The sequence below is a fragment of the Melanerpes formicivorus genome, unplaced genomic scaffold, assembly GCF_026170545.1.
Source record: "Melanerpes formicivorus ecotype bairdi unplaced genomic scaffold, bMelFor1.0.p_v2 SCAF_11, whole genome shotgun sequence".
In the NCBI taxonomy this organism is placed as follows: Eukaryota; Metazoa; Chordata; class Aves; order Piciformes; family Picidae; genus Melanerpes; species Melanerpes formicivorus.
In genome coordinates this window covers 21,029,032-21,049,327 of record NW_027142363.1, presented here as the reverse complement: position 1 = coordinate 21,049,327, position 20,296 = coordinate 21,029,032, and the positions used below count along the sequence as shown (strand labels likewise).

The following is a 20,296-nucleotide window of genomic DNA, read 5'->3' as shown; positions in this document are numbered from 1 at the left end:
AGCTACGCATTGCTTTTTTGGCAGTGTGAATGCTACTTGGTGGGTTATGGACACAGCTTACAAATGCTGCTTCTGTGAAAGAAATGCAAGCTTTATTTATGTTCATCTCAAAAGTGCAATGAGAAGAGAAAACTCCAAACAATTCAGGTCTGGAGCCCTTAACACAGGAAGGACATGGACCTGATGGATTGGGTCCAGAGGAAGGCCACAGAAGTGATCAGGGGTTTGGAGCAGCTCTGCTATGAGGACAGGCTGAGGGAGCTGGGGTTGTTCAGGCAGGAAAAGATAAGGCTTTAGGGAGACATAATAGCAACCTTCCAGTACCTGATGGGGGCCCAAAAGAAGAATGGAGAGAGACTGTTTACAAAGGCCTGGAGTGATAGGATGAAGGGCAATGCCTTCAAACTGGAGGAGATTTATATTGGATGTTAGGAACAAGTTCTTTACCATGACTGTAGTGGAACACTGGAACAATTTGCCCAGGAGATGATTGAGGCCCTATCCCTGGAGATATGAAAGTTCAGGCTTGACAGGTCTCTGGGCAACCTGATCTAGTTGAGGATGGCCCTGCTGACTACAGAGGGAGTTGGACTAGATGACCTTTGGAGGTCCTTTCCAACCTGGACCATTCTATGATTCTATGTAATTCAGATATTGGATATTCAAAACAGGTTACCTAAGTCAGAGATATTAGTCCACTAAGAGAATTCCCCAGTACTGACTCATATGTACCTGAAACTGACTTCTTATCTCCTTGCAAACAGTCACCATAGATATCCATGGACATGTGAGAAGACAGGACTGCAAAGAGGAGCCAAGTTTCCCTCTTAGGTCTTCATGGGGCAACTTTTCTGCCTCAAGAATGATGCTGAATGAAACTTTAGAAGATCAAATGCCATTTAAAGCTACCCTACACTTGCTGACTGGCATTCTTGTGGGATACTCTACTTGGAGATCTTAAGGATTTTAAAGGCAATGTTCCAACAGGCAATGAAAAGCTCCACATGCTAATCACAGACAAGCAGAGCTCTGAGTCATTGCACCTGTGGCCAAAATTGGACTGCTTCTAGACCAGACATTAGTCCAGATAGATAATTACAGAATGTATCTGGTTTGAAGAGACCTTCAAGATCCCCCAGTCCAACCTTTGGCCCAGCACTGAAGGGGCAATACTAAAGCATGTCGCTAACCACCAGGTCCACATGCTGCTTAAACACCCCTGGGGATGGTGATCCACCACTGCCCTGGGCATATCATTCCAGTGCTTGACAACCCTTTCAGTGAAGAAATATTTCCTAATATCCAGCCTAAACCTTTCCTGGAGCAGCATGTAACCATTTCCTCCAGTCCTTTCAGTTGCCACCAAGAAGATGCGGCTACCCCCTCCTTGCTCCAACCTCCCTTCAGGTAATTGTAGAGAGCAATAAGGTAACCCCTTAGCCTCCTCTTCTCCAGGCTGAACAACCCCAGCTCCTTCAATTGCTCCTCATAGGCCATGTGCTCCAGACCCTTCACCAGTCTCGTTGCCCTTCTCTGGGCATGCTCCAGCACCTCAATGTGCTTCCTATAGTGAGGGGCCCAGAACTGAACACTTGAGGTATGGCCTCACCAGTGCTGAGTACAGGAGAGCGATCACCTCCCTGTCCCTGCTGGCCACAGTGTTTGTGATACACAGTCGGTGCTGCAGGCTGCCTGCTCACGTGGATTGAGTTCTTCTCCTTGCCTGTGGCTGTCAAGTCACACCCTTCTTGTCAATAAACTGTAGCACACTCACACCAGTGGGACTAACAACACCCTTGGGTGGAGTTGACTCAGCTACCGGAGATTAAATCACACCTCTCCCATGCAAGCTTCCTGGCATGAGGTCATTAATGCACAGAGCTGTGCTAGTGCCATGCTCTCAGGGCATCATCAATTACCAGAAATAATATCTTGTTTAGACCAGCCACTATTATCTGGCAATACATAGAAATGGCGATGGTCAGACTTAAATAGCTAAAACCTTAAGGTGAAAGATTAGTTTGTGTTTTTCTACCTGCACTTGTTTCTCCTATGTACACATCTGCTTTCCTAATTAGTTGTCCCACCTTGATGTCCTTTCTTTCTAAACACTACAGAGCATTCATATTCCTAGGAATGACTTAAGGATCAGAACATAGCTCTCCTGGGAATGTGCATTTTAAAGCTTGCAGAACTCAAGCTAAAGTCCTTATCTAAAAGAATCCTCCAAAGGTCATCTAGTCCAACCCCCTCTGCAGTAAGCAAGAGCATCCTCAACTAGATCAGGTTGCCCAGAGCCATCAAACCTCACTTTGAATGGGATGGGGCTGAGGCCCCAGTGACCTCCCTGGGCAACCTGTTCTAGTGTTCTACTACCTTCATGATAAAGAATTTGTTCCTAACATCCAATCTAAATCTCCTCTCCTCTAGTTTGAAGCCATTGCCCCTCATCCTATCACTCCAGGCTTTTGTTAACAGTCTCTTTCCATCCTTGTAGGCCTCCTTCTCTTCTCCAGGCTGAACAACGCCAGCTCCCTCAGCCTGTCTTCATAGTAGAGGTGTTCCAACCCCTTGATTGTTTTCGTGGCCCTCCTCTGGACCCACTCTATCAGGGCCATGTCCTTCATGGTGCAGTACTCCCGGTGAGGTCTCACCAGAGCAGAGTAAAGTGGCAATTTATGATTTCCTTTTAGAGATAAAAGAAGCAAGTGATTCTGGAAAAAAATTGTGTTGGCAGGAGCACCTTTCAAAATAACAACAAAAAAAGTTGTTATTTTAGCCTTGGAAAATAATGGTTCGGTTTTTCAAGCTTAACATATAAAAGTACAACTCTGGAGAGAATCAAGCTCAATAAATACTAAAGCACCCTGCACAGCAGATACTGATACTGAAAGGTTAGCAATAGATGTCTGGGGAAACCAAGCACGCCATTTTCACACCAAGGAAATTAGTCCTTCTACCATTAGCCTTTACGTAGCTTTTGATGTTATACCATGTGTTAATTATTTCCAAATCACAAGTGCAAACACTCACCCTGATTGGAAAATTAGCAGATTTCAAACTCGGGTAATTTCCCTCTAATGAGGAACTTGTTGAACTGAATTTAACAATTAGCTCACACCCTTTGCTGGCTGGATATGGCAAGGCTACGAGGAGGCACAGAAACTCCCCTTTTTCAATAATTGGCAATGAAGCATGAATATAAATTCAGAAGCTGTTTTCATGCTGTTCCTAAGTCCTCCAGTGAACTCAAAGGTTGATCAAGGAAGAGGTGCTGCTCATACTGAAAGTTCTTTGTTTTGTAACCTTCCTCTTCAGGGTCAGTTAATCTGTTTTGTTATGATTTGGTTTGGTTTTTTCCTACATATCAAGCCTTTGCAAAAAGGACTTCACAGATTAAGAAATAAAACTTATGATTTATTGGTCAATATACACAATCTGTAGGTAGAGCTAACAAGCTAATGTGTTTGCCACCCCTGATAAGGCACTCCAGACTCACTATTGGTTGGGCAGCCTTCACTAAAGAGAGGAAGGGCTGGCTTCTGTTGCTGCTTGGACAGGGCTGATCACTGATATTGCTAAACTGCCATCCTCAGGCTACTTGGGTTTGTTTCTGTAGGAGACCTTATTGTAGCCTTCCAGTATCTGAAGAGGGCCTACAAGAAAGCTGATGAAGTACTTTTTAGGGTGTCAGGTAATGATAGGACTAGGGGGAATGGGAAAAAAATAGAAATGGGTAGATTCAGACTGGATGTTAGGAAGCAGCTCTTCGCCATGAGGGTGGTGAGACACTGGCACAGATTGCCCAGGGAGGTGGTGGAAGCCTCATCCCTGGAGGTTTTTAAGTCCAGGCTGGATGTGGCTCTGAGAAACCTGATCTAGTGTGGGGTGTCCCTGCCCATGGCAGGGGGTTGGAACTAGATGATCCTTGAGGTCCCTTCCAACCCTTAACAAATCTCTGATTTTGTATGTTTTTCACGTTGTTATTTTCTCCTCAAGAACGCTCAAGCTGCTAATTATCCCTCTGTCAACACATTCCACTTTGCTAGCAGTCTTATGTTCCTTCTTGTGGCTTTTGCTGTGCAGAAGGTCTTGCAGTGCTTTCTCACAACTTAGCAGTTCTCAAAGTTGTCTGAACCAATTATCAGACTGTATCAAAACTATGCCTTAAATCCCAGAAGGCATCTGTGATCCCATGCCTGAATCTCTAGAGGGGGAACACACTTTTCAGCTGCTAAAGTTGCATTAAAGGAAACGAAAGAAGGAACTGGGGCTGTTTAGTCTGGAGCAGAGAAGGCTGAGGGGAAATCTTACTGCTCTTTACAGCTACCTGAAAGGAGGCTGGAGTAAGGCTGGTGTTGGTCTCTTCTCCCAGGTAACCAGCAATAAGACAACAGGCAATGGGTTGAAGTTGTGCCAGGGGAGGCTTACATTGGACATTAGGAAAAACTTCTTTTTGTGAGTGGTGAGAGGTTGGAACAGGCTCCTCAGGAAGGTGGTGGAGTTGCCATCCCTGGAGTGTTCGAGAAGCTGTAGATGTGGTGCCTCAGGATATAGTTTAGTGGTCATGGTAGTTATGTTATGGTGGGACTCAATGATCTTAAAGGTCTCTTACAGCCTTAATGATTCTATGATTCTCTAGTTCTATGATTATTTTTCTGCATATGCTGTGCCCCTGTCTGCATAATCATAGAATTGTCAGGGTTGGAAGGGACCTCAAGGATCATCTAGTTCTAACCCCTGCCATGGGCAGGGACACCTCATACTAGATCAGGTTGCTGGGCAGTCAGGTCTTAAAGAAGGTGGCCTTTTTATAGTTTCAAAGGGAAGAAACATCCACAGATGAAAGGGAAATTGCCTTTGGACAATTCTTTACTCCCCCTTGAACTGATCAAAACCATCCAAAATTTGTTTGATTTCTCCTGGGGAAAAAAAAACAAAGTAAAAATTATTCATCCTGTTTTTCAATGCACTTTCTACAGTAGGGTTTTCTTCTCCTTGTTTGAGGAGCAATAAAGAATATTCTGAGTCTTCAACAACCTGTGAAAACACCAGTGCCTTTGAGTGCTATGCAACACACCAATTGCCTGATTATTTGGCAGTAAGTGGCATCAGCATAGGCATAACAAGAACCTGCAAAAATAGAGCCCTGAGCTCTTTAAATGTGCTGCTTTGATTGTCTTTATGTAGCAAAAATTTAGTGGCAACTGGGACTTTGACAAGTGAAGAATGAAGTGTTTGTGGGTATCTACTGAGAAGGCAGTACAATGATCTATGGGGAGTTATACCAATGTGAGACTTAGCAGAGAAAGATAGCCCAAGATACCCTGGCTACTTTCTCTTGCAAGTCAACATTACAAAGGTTTGTTCTTCGACATTACAAAGGTTTGTTCTTTGGCCTTCTAGTATCTGAAGGAGGCCTACAAGAAAGCTGATGAGGGACTTTTTAGGGTGTCAGGGAGAGATAGGACTAGGGAGAATGGAAAAAACGTGGAAATGGTTAGATTGAGATTGGATGTTAGGAAGAAGTTCTTCCCCATGAGGGTGGTGAGACACTGGAACAGGTTGCCCAGGGAGGTGGCGGAGGGCCTCCTCCCTGAAGGTTTTTAAGGCCAAGCTGGATATGGCTCTGAGCAACCGCGTGTAGTGTGAGGGGTCCCTGTCCATGGCAGTGTGGTTGGAACTAGATGATCCTTAAGGTCCCTTCCAGCCCTAACAACTCTATGATTCTGTGATTCTATGTTTCACACCAGTTCCACACCAGTTCCGCAGCTGACAAAGAGAGGCCCTGATCTGTAGCTCTTACTCAAATGAGGGTATGAAAGCTGAGAGCAACTGATTTTACTGTTCTGGTGGACACCTTGTCTAACCGTGATCTAACTCACCTAATCATTATTTAAATCACAAACTCCCAGCTTAATCTGTGATTTTTATCACTCTTAAGGGGCAGTATTTTTCACAGCAGGGAGGTGAGACTGTGTAAGTTCTCAGCCTGATCCTAGTCCCTGTGTGACTTTGGGCAAGTTCTCTAGATTTCTCTGCTTCAGTTCAAAGATGATGGTGCTGAGTTCAGGCAACTGTTAGAATTAACCTAGTTAACACTTTTAAAGGGATCTAAAGCAGTTAAAAGGTCAGTCTGTTATCTAGCCCTCTTCCCCCCTGCCAAATTGTGATACATTTTACTACCTGGGAGCCAGGGAGGTGCAAGCAAATTCATGAATGGCTGGCAGTAAAAGCATTAACATTCAAACTGTCAGCAGCAGTCAGACTGTTTAAAAGGCAAAGGAAGCCAAGTGGCAATGTGTTGAATAAGTGGAGCTGCTGCAACAGACCTCCTGTAGCATTTTCATGAGCTGTATATGCTTATCTTTGCATTTTAACGGTGTTGGTGCATTTTATCATCACAAAAGACACCAATAAAATTACCTTCACTCCTCCTCACATGATAATTCCAAGCAAACATAACACAAAAGTTATGTGCTCACTCATTACTTTACAGCAGGCATATAAAATGAGTTGTAAAATTTATCTCCTAGCTTTCCTTAAGTGTTTTCAAATGCTTTAATCACAAACACATAACTGAAAGTATTTTTTTTCCCACTGACCTGAAAGGAATCTTTATCAGAACTGAGATTGAAGGAATTTCCCAGCTTTCTGGTTTTGTTTGGAGTTTTTTTTCATACTCCTTAATGCCTAAGGTCCAACCTGAATGAATGTGCTGCAATGCAGGCAACTTGCTGCCCCAGGCTTCTAGCTCCCAGGCACCTACCTAGACATGGCACCTCAATTAGGGAGGCGAACAGCTATTAGTCTGAGCCAAAAGTGGGTAAGAAATTATTAATTAAAAAGCTGATGGGGGGAAGATAGAAGAAATTTGTAACAATAAGATAGTAAGACCCACACATTGTGCTGTAGTCACATAAGCTGCAACTCAGGAAAGCTCTCAGGCCCGTATTTAAGATAAAATATATTCATTTTTGCTCTGAAAAGGGTCCTGTATAAGCAAATTATTTTCTGAGACCTCCATGACTGCCAAGTAAAAGGAAAACATCTTCACTGCCAAATCTGAAGTCTGCTTAACAATCACTGTGGTACATTTTATTGAAATATGGCAGTTGAAGATCACAACAAATATTAAATCTCCATCCAAAGGCATAACAGCTAATGATACCTGTGGTTAAATCAGGCCCACGTTGATGTTTGCAAGATATAGTTAACAGGCACTTCAGAGACATGACAGACACCAGAGCAATAGCAATGAGTGAAGACTTGCTGTGCCCCAGCAGCTGGCCTTTGCACCACTTTTCCATATATTCCATCCACTGTCAATGTTACACTGCACAGATCTGCTCTTCTATGCCACAGATCCCACCCACCAAGGCATGCCCCTTTCAGAACCACTACATCTTCCATGCTCATTTGTCTCATTTTCTCTACTAGCTAGAAGTCTATTCTACAACAATTCACACAGATTCTTTGCCAACTCAAAATGTTTTATTTTCCACTTTTGAAGCTTCTTGAACTTACAGCCAACCATTCCCAGGGCTGTAATGAAGTTACATGCTGCTCTGCAAGTCTGCACATGGAATCATAGAATCACAAAGGATGGAAAAAAATCTTTAAGATCATCAAATCCAACCATAACACAACTACCATGAGCACTAAACCATATCCTGAAGCATCACATCTACAGCTTCTTGAACACTTCCAGGGATAGCAACTCCACCACCTCCCTGGGCAGCCTGTTCCAACACCTCTCTCAATAAACAAGTTTTTCCTAATGTCCAATCTAAACCCTCCCCTTAAACCCATTTCCTCTCATCCTATCTCTGGTTACTTGGGAGAAGAGACCAACCCCAGCCTCACTCCAACTTCCTTTCAGGTAGCTGTAGAGACCAGTAAGATCTCCCCCCAGCCTTCTCTTCTCCAGACTAAACAACCCCAGCTCCCTCAGCTGCTCTGTGTAGGACATGCCCTCCAGACCCCTCACCAGCGTTTTTGCTCTTCTCTAGACACACTCCAGGACCTCAATGTCTTTCTTGCAGTAAGAGGCCTCAAACTGAACACAGTAGTGTTTAAAGTGCAGTCTCATCAGTGACAAGTGCAGGGGAATAATTACTTCCCTAGTCCTGCCTGCCACACTGCTACTCCTCATGAAGGCCAGGACGCTGTCAGCTTTCTTGGTCACCTGAGCATATTTCTGGCTCCTGTTCAGCTGGCTGTCAACAGACACCCCAGCATTCCTTTCAGTCACTCTTATCCCCACAGACACCATTTGTGCGAGGATCCTGAATATCATTATTCCCATTTTTCTAGCAGAGAACCAAAGCATCATTGACATCACAGACCAGCAGCAGATGACATCTCAGACTCTAAATCCTACTTTGTTTTTCCAGACCAGTGACAGAGAATCTGCCATCCCTAGGGAGCACACCTGCCAGTGGCAGCTGTGTATTTACCAAGTGAGGAGGTGAATTGCCAAGGAATGCAAAAAGTCTTGCCCTAAAGAGGTCATCATTTCTGTAGGTGGAGAGCATAAAGAGGTCAGAAGATTTCACAAGAAATAAATGCAAATGTATTTACTGATCAGAATTAGCTATGGTGATCTCATGGCATAGAGTGAGAGCTGATAAATTTCACTGCAGAAAAGATGAGAAAATGATGTGTTGGATACATGACAAGAATCCAGGATGGAGTAAGATTTTAAACAGTCAAAGAACAAGAATGACTCTGGTTTAACTCTTAAATAATAGCCATTCTACCAGCTAAAAAATAAAACCAAATCACATTGTGAGATATTTTGGCTACCACCAAGTGCTCAATACCAGCATAAAAGTACATGGTATGAAATCTTACTAAATTACACAGTAAGAAAACACTCACACCATGTATATATCACTGGAGAATCAACAGAGTTATCTTGCCACTAGTGGTTCTTTCAGAACTGCAGCTGACAGGCATTTATGTCAGAAGTTATTCTGACATGAACAGCAGCTGTTTGTAGTGCAAAAATATACAAGCTCCTGAAGCTGAGCTTCAGGCCCCTGCAGAACAGGAGCACAGAGGGCTGCTAAACCCTTGGCAATCCATCTTCACTAATTGTGCCATTCAGCATAGTCTTAGGAATCTGCTTTTTGTCCCCAGCTTCTTCAGCTGTACACTCAGGAGGCTCTAGGTCATCATATCTTCTCCGATAGACCACCCTTGAGATTAGTGTTATCAGAAACATTTCCATGATGAGGAGCTGCTGGCTCACATCTGCCAAATAAAACAGGAGACAAAGAAAAGCCCCCACAAAAGGGGGAAATCAGACCCCAAAAATATGACTACCTGGCTTGCTTATTAATTTTCATCCGTGCAAAAAGAACAATCTTTACCATCCTGTCACATTTCAGTGTCTCTCACAATCAGAAAAAAAAATCAGTTACAGAATTAGGAGTATTGCCCATCAATAAACATGCAGTGAGTTATACATCCAAAATGCAAGATATTTAACATGGTTCTTGAACTCACAGCCAACCATTCCCAATGCTATGATGAAATTACATGCTGCTCTGCAAGTCTGCACGTTGATATATTTTCCTCTCATTTCCAATTCCACCTCTTCTCATTTCCGATTCCACCTCTTCTCATTACCAAGTTTTTCTCTGTGACCATGAAAGCTGTAAAACTTTTGCCCCTGTTTTCTATTTAAAAGCTGGGATTCTCCAAGAGCTACATGATCTTCAGGAAATTAGTATTTTGAGAAAACACCAACTATGACAATCAGCAACACTGACCTGGCACCTTTATATGTAAATGAAAAACATCCTTCCCAAGAGAACTTACATGCTCCTCTTGCTGAAGAGGAGAGTGGTGGAACACAGGCAATGATCCTTTGTGTAGCCAACATCTTGATAATAGTTGTTTGCAAGTTGTTCAGAATGACAATAAACTGCACCAGAAAGAGCCAACAGATTACTTAGCTACCAGGAATAGGTTTATAGTTCACACAATGGTTCTGCTTTCATAACAGACCCTCTTTTGGCTCATTTCTCCCTTCTTGTCCTCCCTCTCCTCCCATTTACCAGCAGGCTGCCTGTCGCTGTCTGAGTATAAATCCTCACATTGACAGAGTTTGCTGTCCTACACGTGGATTCACCATAATGCAGCTTTGCATGTGTGACTATTCTGCTTATTGCATTTATAAGTACTTAATAATTTACTTAACAGAGACTTTAGTGCAACAGCCTTTCTATATGTCCTGTTCAAGAAGGATGCACATCCAAGGATTCTGCTGTATTCTTTTCAGGGCAATGTGCAAAAAGGGTAGCTCAGTCCCTGAGCTTTTTCAATCTAACTATCTGGTTCTGTTCCTTACTGTTTAATGATTCCCAACCATTTTCATTATTATCTAACTCTGAAGTGCAGAATGGCTAAGGAAAATATTGTCAAAACAGAACATTGTTATGTGCAGAAGCAATTCAAACAACAGCCACCTACACATCCTCTCCTAGTTTTTAGAACTACACAACCAGCATTTCAACATTATATTTCAGGACACCGTATCTACAGAGCTTTCTTCAAGCCTCACAGAAGGGGCTGTTTTGATTTCAGTTACCTAAAGATACATGGATTTTATGCAGCTTTCATACCTCCAGTACTCCTGAGAGACTAGATGTAAATTGGCTCAAGCTGAAACTGAACAGCAGACAAGGAGAGTACTTGAAATGGATACAGCTTTAATCAAGTAAAAGGATGCCTTTAAATAGTGTATTTAATGGGAAATAAAATACTATAACTTTTCAACAAAGGAAAAACCAGAGAGACAGTGTTATACCAGCAGTTAAGAGAAATTCTTATCAGAAATATTAAACTTCTCACCTGATAAAGAGCAAACTTTGGGATGATCTTTTTACAGGTAAGGACCTTTCTAACTTGTAGAAACATGATTCCAACTGGCCACAGACCAATAATGGTGAGGACACCAACAAGACAGTTAATCCATATTGCAGCTCCTTTGAGAGATAACTGAGAAGCAAATTAAAGAAGTGTACCTATAAAACTTTACAGTGCATTTTACTGTTTCCAGGAAGAAGTTGTGAACTGGGTGATGCAGATGTTAAAATGCTTGTTTCTATCTCCATAAAAGCTGATGGCAGCAGCAGCTGCTGGCCTGCATGGGAAAACTGCACATCAACAACTGCAGTATTAGCAGGGTGCTCTCACCCAGCAGGCACAAACATGTGAATCTGTTCAGCCTGGGAAGTGACACAACCCTTGATCTGACCCCAGCAGCACCTGAGAATGCTCAGCAGCTCATCAGAGCATATTCAACCTTCAGAGAAGTGCTTAATTTTATACCATTAAACAACAACAACAACAACAACATATTACTTTTAATCTGAGTTGTCCAAGAGGTGAAAAATTATTAGCAGATAGAATTCTCCATCATCTTGTGCTTTACATGGTGCAAAGCAGTACTGTCTTTTCTACTTTGCATGGACATGAAAATCACCATGATTTGCAGTAAAACACAGAACTAGGCTTCCTGTTTACTTGTCAGTACATAAACTTGGGCATGTACATCCCACAGGGCAACTTGCAGTCCTGCTATTCATAGAATCATAGAATGGCTTAGGTTGGAAGGGACCTTAGAGATCATCTACTCCAACCTCCCCACCATCAGCAGGGATGCCTCTCAACTAGACTTGGCTGCTCAAGGCCTCATCCAGACTGGCCTTGAACACCTCCAGGGAGCAGATACTCTAACCATACAAGATGGGAGCATAATATTGGAGTATACTGGAACATAATTTGATACCCAACACACCCTGATGCCCAGTTTCTTTCCTCAGAAGCCAGGAAATGTAGAGTCTAAGGGAAGGCAGAATTTATACGCTTCAGGGAGTCAAAAGTTACAGTTACAACTCATTGGAAACGCTCCTAGATCTCGCAGTACTAACAACAACCCCAAAACCCATGGATTTCGTGGACCATCTCTGATTAAAACATTTACTTACATTGGAAAGGGTGTAATTGCCATTAGTCCAAAGCACTATTGATAAGAATATGAGCATGGGTCGAAAGCAAGCAAACTGAAAGGTGCCCAGCTTCAGCCAAAAGAGAGTTCGCCTGACCAAAAATTAAAACAATAAAACAAGAGTGAAAAAAAAAATAACATAGGCCAAGATCTTATAAACATTAACAACTTTTTTTTTTGTTGTTTTGGATACTGTCAACTGTAAAACTTTTCCCACTCCTGTAGCATGTGGATAAAATCTGGGGAAGAACAGTTACTGACTTCTGCACAATAACGCCACTTGCTCTTGCCTTGCTTTTACTGTTTCAGTTCAGTGATGAAATTGGGCAATTCAGCCTTCCTGGTCAGACACCTGCCAGTTCTGTGGTAGATTAAGAAAGGAAATAACACAGCCCTAGGTAAAAGGACTGGTAGTTCATCAGTGCATCTTGAATACTGTCATGTAGTGTGGGGGTTTGCTTCTCCATCCTGTAACAACAGGAAAGTATTATCTTTGCCCTGGCAAACTGCACAAGGTGAACAGGACAGCTCAGTATTTCCTTACTTCTGTCAGTATAAACTGGGTCCAGAACACAGCCCATACACAGTAACGTGGCCAGTCGGCATTAAGAGCCACCAGCAAAAGGGCAGATGCACTTTCTAACAGGAGAATATGAAATCTGACTGACCTGAACCCGATTTCAGTCTTTCCAGAACAAGCTATGGCTGCTATGACTGGCTCACATTTTAGTCTATTACTGTGTATTATTTGCCATAGTGACAATGCTGCACTGCTGCAGCACTTTGGGCTCTTGAAAAAGACATCAGAGAGACCTCCACAAACAACAGGCTGCCATTTAGTATGCTAAAGGATACAGCCATGAACCAGGAATTACAGGAATTGCTCAAACCACAGCCTTATGAACAGCACAGACACATGTGGAAAGGCCTGCAACTACCCTCCACTTAGTGGGTTTGTGTCTGTCTGTGTAAAGATGTATTATTCCTAAAGGGCTTTAAAGGGCAATAGGAAAAACAGTGCAGTCACTGCAACATCACACATTGTGTCTATTTTTCCTGACCATCACACCTCTTCTGCCCCATCACTCCCCACTGTATGGCTCATTACTTTGCCTCGTCTTGATAGCTTTCCCAGGACTTGATAGTATGTGGCTCATTAAGAGAATTAATCCCTCCCTTGGAGTAGCTCCCTGTTTACCCAGGAGATACCTACAAAAGGAATATGAGACTGACCTTTCTCTGGTATAGCTTGCTCCTATCTCAAAAAAAAATTATAACCTGCAATGGGAAAAGGCTAGAAGTCAGAAGCAGAGGCAGCAGGTGGGCTTCCCCGTGCTACAGACACTAATCCCTCTGCAGAAGCCTTATTAACAGACAGCTGTCCTTCCTCCCAGCAGTAGTAGGCACTGTCTAGCTCCTGAAAGGAGTTGGTATTATTAGCTAATATAATCCTTCATAAGCTGTCACTGGATCAGCCAACAGGAGAGCACAGCAGCCTCTCCCAAACTCTGCTACAATCTATACATAGGATGACAGACATGGAAAGAAAAACACATACTGGTGACATTAAATCTACAGCACAGCTCAGAGCTGTGGCATTTCTTCAGCTCTGACTGCTGAAGTAAGCCTGAATCAATGCCCATGAAAATCAGTAGAAGTCATTTAGATCCATAGCAGTAGTTGCTGATTTTATGCCTATTGTATTACATCCATTTTTTGGAGGTCCATTTTCAGTTGGTTTACTACCAGTCCTTCTTGGTTACTTCATTAAAATATAATTATGGAATCAAGAAAATACTGAATGAGGTAGTTAAAGGAAGAATTATTACAACAACATGAAGAAGAATTTTTGCAAATGCATCACACATTGCTATGCTGTGTTCTGTTGGATGCTTTCATTTAACCAGACCATAAAGCCCCTGAGGTCCCTCTGACACCAATGCCCAGGGCCTCACAGTAAAGTTTCTGTCTTGCACATTCAGGCTTTGAGCTTTTGCTCCTAATGAGAGAAACATTCTCATACTCTGTGCCAGCAGGAAAGCCCTGGGAAACACATGAGGCTTCCAGGCTGTGGAGCAGCGTGTAAATGACTGGGTGACACTAACCACAGCAAGAGCCAGGCTGTGCACAAAGGAGGCACCCAGGAGGTGCAGCTCTCCAGCCTCACCCCACTTCTCAGAGGTGCATGAAGTTTGCCAGAAGAAAACATTTGCTTTTGCCTCGCCATACAAAGCTGTTTCTTTCAGAACAAAGCTTTCCAGGAATTACTTCTTTTCTTTCTTTTCTCTTTTTATTTTTATCTTTTTGTCCTAAAAAATATTTCAACCTGAAGTGGTTTTGAAGTCAAAATCAGAATGAAACATTTCCATTTCAAAAAAGTAAGATAAATTTTCTTTCAAGACAGCCTCAATCTCACAATTCTGCTTCTGAAAAATACCCAATTTTGCCTGTGGAAAAATACCCAATTTTGGAGACATTTGTTCCCTTCTGGAATAAAAAGAAACTGAAATCTCTGTTATTACCACTTCCTAGAGTAGAATTTCTTCCTCCCACATACCACTGCTTACTATAGAAACAGTTTCTGGGAAGAGAACAGGATTAGCTGCAGAGATACTACAGTGCTCAGCGTCACTCTAAGTGGGAACACGACACAAGGGAGAGCGCTCAGGCTCTCGAGCCTTATAATGCAGTAAAATTCTGCATTCTGAGGATGAAATAAATGAGTGGTGGTGTACGGCCCCAAAGCGATGGCACTGTTGAAAACAGATGGCTGGAGAATGACTTTTGGGAAGCAAGGAGGCCCTTTGCTGTCAGCCTGGCCTTGCCAAGTTGGCTGGAGTCCAGCAGCCGTTTTCCAGCTGGGAAATCTTAAGGAGCAACTCACCTAGTGATGCGCACACGAGGAAGGCAAAGACAGCAGCAGCAGCAGGGACCGGTGCTGATCTTGAAGCGATCATTTTCAAACCTCCTGAGGAGAAGCTTTTGACCTCCACACTCTTTAATCATCATCATCAGGAACTTGTGGATAACTATAGCAAAAAATCTAGGAGAGAAAGTAAATGGCAGCTTAAACCTCCCTGTGTGTCTCTTGTATGCCTGTGCAAGGCCACTGCTGCCTTCTGCCAATTTGCAATCGATAAAAATAAAACCTTCTGCTTTCCATCATCTTGGAAGGCCACAAGTGCCCTGACCTCACTGAGAGAGGAATAAACTGAGGCACAGAGCAGCTGTGGAATTTCCCAAAGCTGCACTTGGTGGCTAATGTCAGAGTCAGTATTAAAGCACAGGCTTTACTAGGCTTGTCCAAGTCAATATGGTCATATTTTTCCATCAGTCATCTAGTCCAGACTGGTACAAACTTTTCAAAGTAAGTCCTCTTCTTCCTCTAAAAAGGAGAGAAGCCCAGACCAAACCAACAACAAAACACCACCAAAACTCAACAACAAGCATCACTAGGTTCATATATTTATATTTATATTTATATTTATATATCATTGAATGCCCAGGTCCAGTCAGGGTGTGGTTCCTCTCTCTCCCTCCTTCACCAGCTGCACATTCTCAACCCTTCCCAAGACCTACAGATTGTACATTCACCCTTTCCCTCCTGTCCCAAAAAGATTTAGGGAACTGATTCACTCAATTCCTGCTTCACCACATAAGAGTTCCTCTTCAGCTGCCCTGCCCCCTTGATGGACCTTGCTGTGCAACTGGAGACAGAGTGGTAGGGGATGCAAGTGAGGAAGTGGAAAACTGAAGCTTGGGCAAGGGAGAATTCAGACAAGTGTCTTAGGACTAGATCCTTGGAAGCTTCTGGCAATCTGCACTACCTGCACAAATTGCTGCATGCTAACAGTGTCCCCTGCTACTATGTTTGTGATTTTACTCTCTTAGTAAATGCAGTGAGACAGGGGTGAGGCTATTTGTGATAGTCTGTAATACTGTCCTGCAGAGGGTTCCAAAACCATCCTGAAATCAACTGTGGAGTGCCCAAGGCCACAGCATCCCCCTCCTTGGCTCTGCCTACCAGAGCTGTGCCACCACCTCCAGAAAGCAAAGACCACATCTCTCCTCCTCTGTGCATGTCAGAGCTGTAAGGCTCATACAGACAGTGTATCAGGACAACTGCAGAACATTTTTGCATTGATATACTCATTGGAGGTTCACTTGCCACCATTAATAATAGATTTCCACAGCTCATCATTAGTAAAAGTGGAGAGAAGAAGTCACAGGTCAGAATCTCATTCCACATGACATGCAGAGAGAGGAGAGAAAAGAATGCTGCTTCCAAGCTACTGTCAATCCCAGGGTTCAATTACATGCAAGTCACAGATCTTTCATACTGAGGTTCCCACACTAGGGGACTGTAGCACTGGGAACTGCTTCAGCATTTTCCACTTCCCAGAAAAGAGCTGTGAAGAGATTTCCACTCAAACCAAAAATTACTAAATTGTTAAATTTACAAAATGACTGTGTTTACCAAGAGCAGCAGATGTTTAGAGGGAAGAAAATCAGGGTTTGGGGCAACTTCTAGAAATAAGTAGAATACTCACACTGCTGCTGTGAAATCTGTAAACATTGTTGAGCGAGGAATCCACATGCCAATGCATGAAGTAGTTGCAATCACCTGCAAAGACGGGGGGGGGGGGTTAATGAGGAACAGAGATAAAGCAAATTCACAGGATCACGGGATGTTAGGGGTTGGGAGTGATCTCTGGATATCTTTGTGTCCTACCCGCCCTGCCAGAGCAGGACCATAGAACCTAGCACACGTCACACACAAATGGATCCAGACAGGGCTTCAAAGTCTCCAGAGAAGGAGACTCCACCACCTCTCTAGGGAGCCTGTTCCAGTGCTCTGTGACTCTTACAGTAAAGAAATTCTTCCTCATGTTGAGGTGCAACTTCCTGTGCTGCAGTTTCCATTCATTGCCCCTTGTCCTATCACAGGGTGCAACTGAGCAGAACCTGTCCCCTCCTTCCTGACACTCAGCCCTCAGATATTCACAGACATTTATTAGATCCCCTCTGAGTCTTCTCTCCAGACTGAACAGCCCCAGGTATCTCAGCCTCTCCTCATCAAGCAGTGCTCCAGTCCCTTCAGCATCCTTGTAGCCCTCCCTTGGACTATCTCTAGCAGATCCCTGTCCCTCTTGAACGGGAGAGCCCAGAACTGGATGCAATATTACAGGTGGGGCCTCACTAGAGCAGAGTGCAGGGGAAGAGAACCTCCCTCAATCTGCTGGACACACTCTTCTTAATGCACCTAAAGATCCCATTGGCCTTCTTGGCCACAAGGATGTATTGCTGACCCATGAAGAACTTGTCCAAATTCATGTGGATTTTCAGGGAAACCCCTATTATCAACATTCAATTTTATCTCTTTTGTGGGAATACTTACTGGAGCTGCAGCAGTAATCCAAATTATGATTGATCCTTTGGAGCAGGGGATTTTCCTGTAGATGTAGACAGCTTCCTCTATAAACACCAGATCAGCAATTAGCATCATCAGAGTCAAGATTGCAAAGAGAAATCTCCCAGGTAGGTCAAGGCCTGCAGAAAGAGAAAAGAAAACAGACAGTTCTGGTTTATTTCATAAGCATTCCAAACATTTAATGTAAAGTCACCATCTCTGAGGAGCTTCTTAACCCTATTCCTGCAAAGTCTTGCACTCATCCTTAGCCACACAGATAGACTATTGACTCCATAGGATAATTCTGCATTAAATCTTTCCGTCATCCACAGACAGCGTATAGGAAGAATATTTCTCCATGTTCCCAAATTATGCAAAAGTTCCCTTCAGAAAGGTGGAGTTCTGGGACAAACATTCTTAAATGAATGTAAGTATGTAACAGAATATAAAGTAAATACATAATATAAATATATACAGTAAATACATCTTCTGGGAACTTTTCCAGGCTGACTGCAAGAAAAAAAATTATTTACTCAGTATTAGTTCTTTGATTCTATTGAACATTCAAAGGCATGCTTGGGCATCTCTTCCCTAGGCACACAAACCTTTTAGAGTCTCAGTAGAAGTTTGTGGAGCACACTAAGACGGGAAGGATAAGCCCTTGGTGTATCTAGCCTGAGTTAAAACTTGATGCCTTCACCAAATTGATTTTTACTTCTTCCTCAAAGCTGGATATTAACATTTACCCATGAGTGATAGGTTTGACCTCTCCATTTATACTGGGTATAGATATCAACTTTTACCCACAGCTGATATTTAAGGTGTATTTTTTTCCCCAAGAAAGGTGCTTTTGGAGATAGAAGAAAGCACTGCAGTGGAGTCATGCTTAATTTAGGAGAAGTTCATGACTGGTACTAAGTCCTGCTGTGGCTGCAGCCTATTCATAGGCATACTAAGCAACATACTCTGCCTCTTTAACCCAACCTGGTCGGAACAAAAAAAACCCAAACCAATTCTAGGCTTGACTACAGGTGGAGCAGTCAGTGCACATCTTCACACCTTAGAATCCAACCAGACACAGGTCAATGGGCTGGTTCACCCCTCAGTTTCGGAGAGTACCAGGAGGCCCTGGCACTCTCCTCTGACCACCCTTCCTTCGCTGATCATCGTGTTCTCACCCGTCCCCGGCCGCGGCTGTGTATTGGGAAGTCGTGCGGTGTTCTCTCCCTTCCGCGAATTCCCCTGCCAGACGGGGGCCCGGACGGGAGGGCAGGGAGAGGGGCTCCTGGCAGCGGACAGACCCGTCTCCCACACGCTTTCCCCCTCGCCTCGGCCCCGGCGGGCAGCCGCACTTACTCTGGAGCAGCTCCTGCGAGTAGGGAGGGTCTTCGGCGCTGCAGGACGAATGGAGGGTCCCGTTCGCCTCGCCCTCCATGGCGGCGCGGCCGCCGCCCCCGCCGCGCTGCCGGGACGGTGCGGAGGGGACGGGGGGCAGACGGCGGAGGTCGGTGCCTGCCCGCTGGTCCCTGCGCGACACGGGAGGGGCAGCACGGCTGGTCTGGGCCGCCGAGGAGCGGTTAATGATTAGCTCGGGAGCCGCGGACGCGCGGGCCGCGAGCACGGTTCCGCGCTGCCTCTTAGTGCCCAGCAGCTCCGGCCACCGGCGGCGTGGACACTGCCGAGCCCGAGGGGCAAGGCGCCCATCTCGTTTTCCACTCTTATCTGCGGGGACTTAGGTCCCGCCTGCTCCCGGTGCCTCTGCCCGGCGGTGCTCTTGCGCAAGCCATCCCGCATTCCCTGTCCTTCGGAGGCCCAAGGTGTCGGGGCACCCTGAGGCGAATCTCGATGCCAGCCGGGGCAGGATGCCAGCCGGCCGGATTCCCCAGTGCCGTGTCTGCCTTCACCCGAGTCCGGTCAGAGGAGCCCTGGGCCCCGGGCTCTCTGCAGGGGCCCGGGGAGGCAGAAAGTTTGGTCAGTGTAGCAGATGTTCAAAGCAGTTCCCGTGGAGCCTTCCACCAAAGACTTCTCGATTTTCTTGGCTGTAGTGAGGTGAGAAGCTTCACCAGCTTCTGCACTGGCTGAGGGAGAGCACATGAAGGGCAGGAATATATCAAGGGATTCTCCACTTCCCCACGTGCTTCAGCGGCTGGAAGGAGCCTTTCTGAAGCTTAAGCCTTTTCAGACTGTTTCCAGGAAAAGGGAAATGAGCGATGAAATGATTGAGTTTAGTGACCTACTGGCATTTTTTGGATGGTTGGACTGAAAGCTAGCTGCAAATAGCAGCAGAGGGATGGTTACAGCACCAAGTGACAAAACAGTAGGTGGCATGCTGCATGAATAAATGCGAAGTAGTGTTCATAGTATCATAGTATCAGTCAGGGTTGGAAGGGACCACAAGGATCATCTAGTTCCAACCCCCCTGCCATGGGCAGGGACACCCCACACTACATCAGCCTGCCCAGAGCCTCATCCAGCCTGGGCTTAAACACCTCCAGGGACGGGGCCCCAACCACCTCCCTGGACAACCCATTCCAGGGTTTCACCACTCTCATGGTGAAGAACCTCCTCCTCACATCCAGTCTGAATCTCCCCACCTCCAGCTTCATTCCATTCCCCCTAGTCCTATCACTACCTGAGATCCTGAGAAGTCCTTCCCCAGCCTTCCTGTAGGCCCCCTTCAGATACTGGAAGGCAACAGTTAGGTCACCTCGGAGCCTTCTCTTCTCCAGACTGAACAGCCCCAACTCCTTCAGTCTGTCCTCATAGGAGAGGTGCTCCAGCCCTCTGATCATCCTTGTGGCCCTTCTCTGGACACCTTCCAGCACCTCCATATCCCTCTTGTAATAGGGGCTCCAGAACTGGAG

The 20,296-nt window shown here is 44.7% G+C and overlaps 1 protein-coding gene across 1 annotated transcript; it reads right to left on the bottom strand.

The window, feature by feature from the left end:
• Positions 1–7,092: 7,092 nt before the first annotated feature.
• LOC137444308 (organic solute transporter subunit alpha-like) lies at positions 7,093–18,867 on the bottom strand. The gene is made up of 8 exons (XM_068144849.1): positions 18,789–18,867; positions 17,421–17,572; positions 16,573–16,646; positions 14,907–15,065; positions 12,003–12,114; positions 10,864–11,010; positions 9,829–9,934; positions 7,093–9,258 (listed from the first exon to the last, which is right to left on the bottom strand). The coding sequence occupies exons 1-8, from the start codon at positions 18,865–18,867 to the stop codon at positions 9,071–9,073; spliced, it is 1,017 nt and encodes a 338-aa protein (XP_068000950.1). The 3' UTR covers positions 7,093–9,070.
• Positions 18,868–20,296: the final 1,429 nt, after the last annotated feature.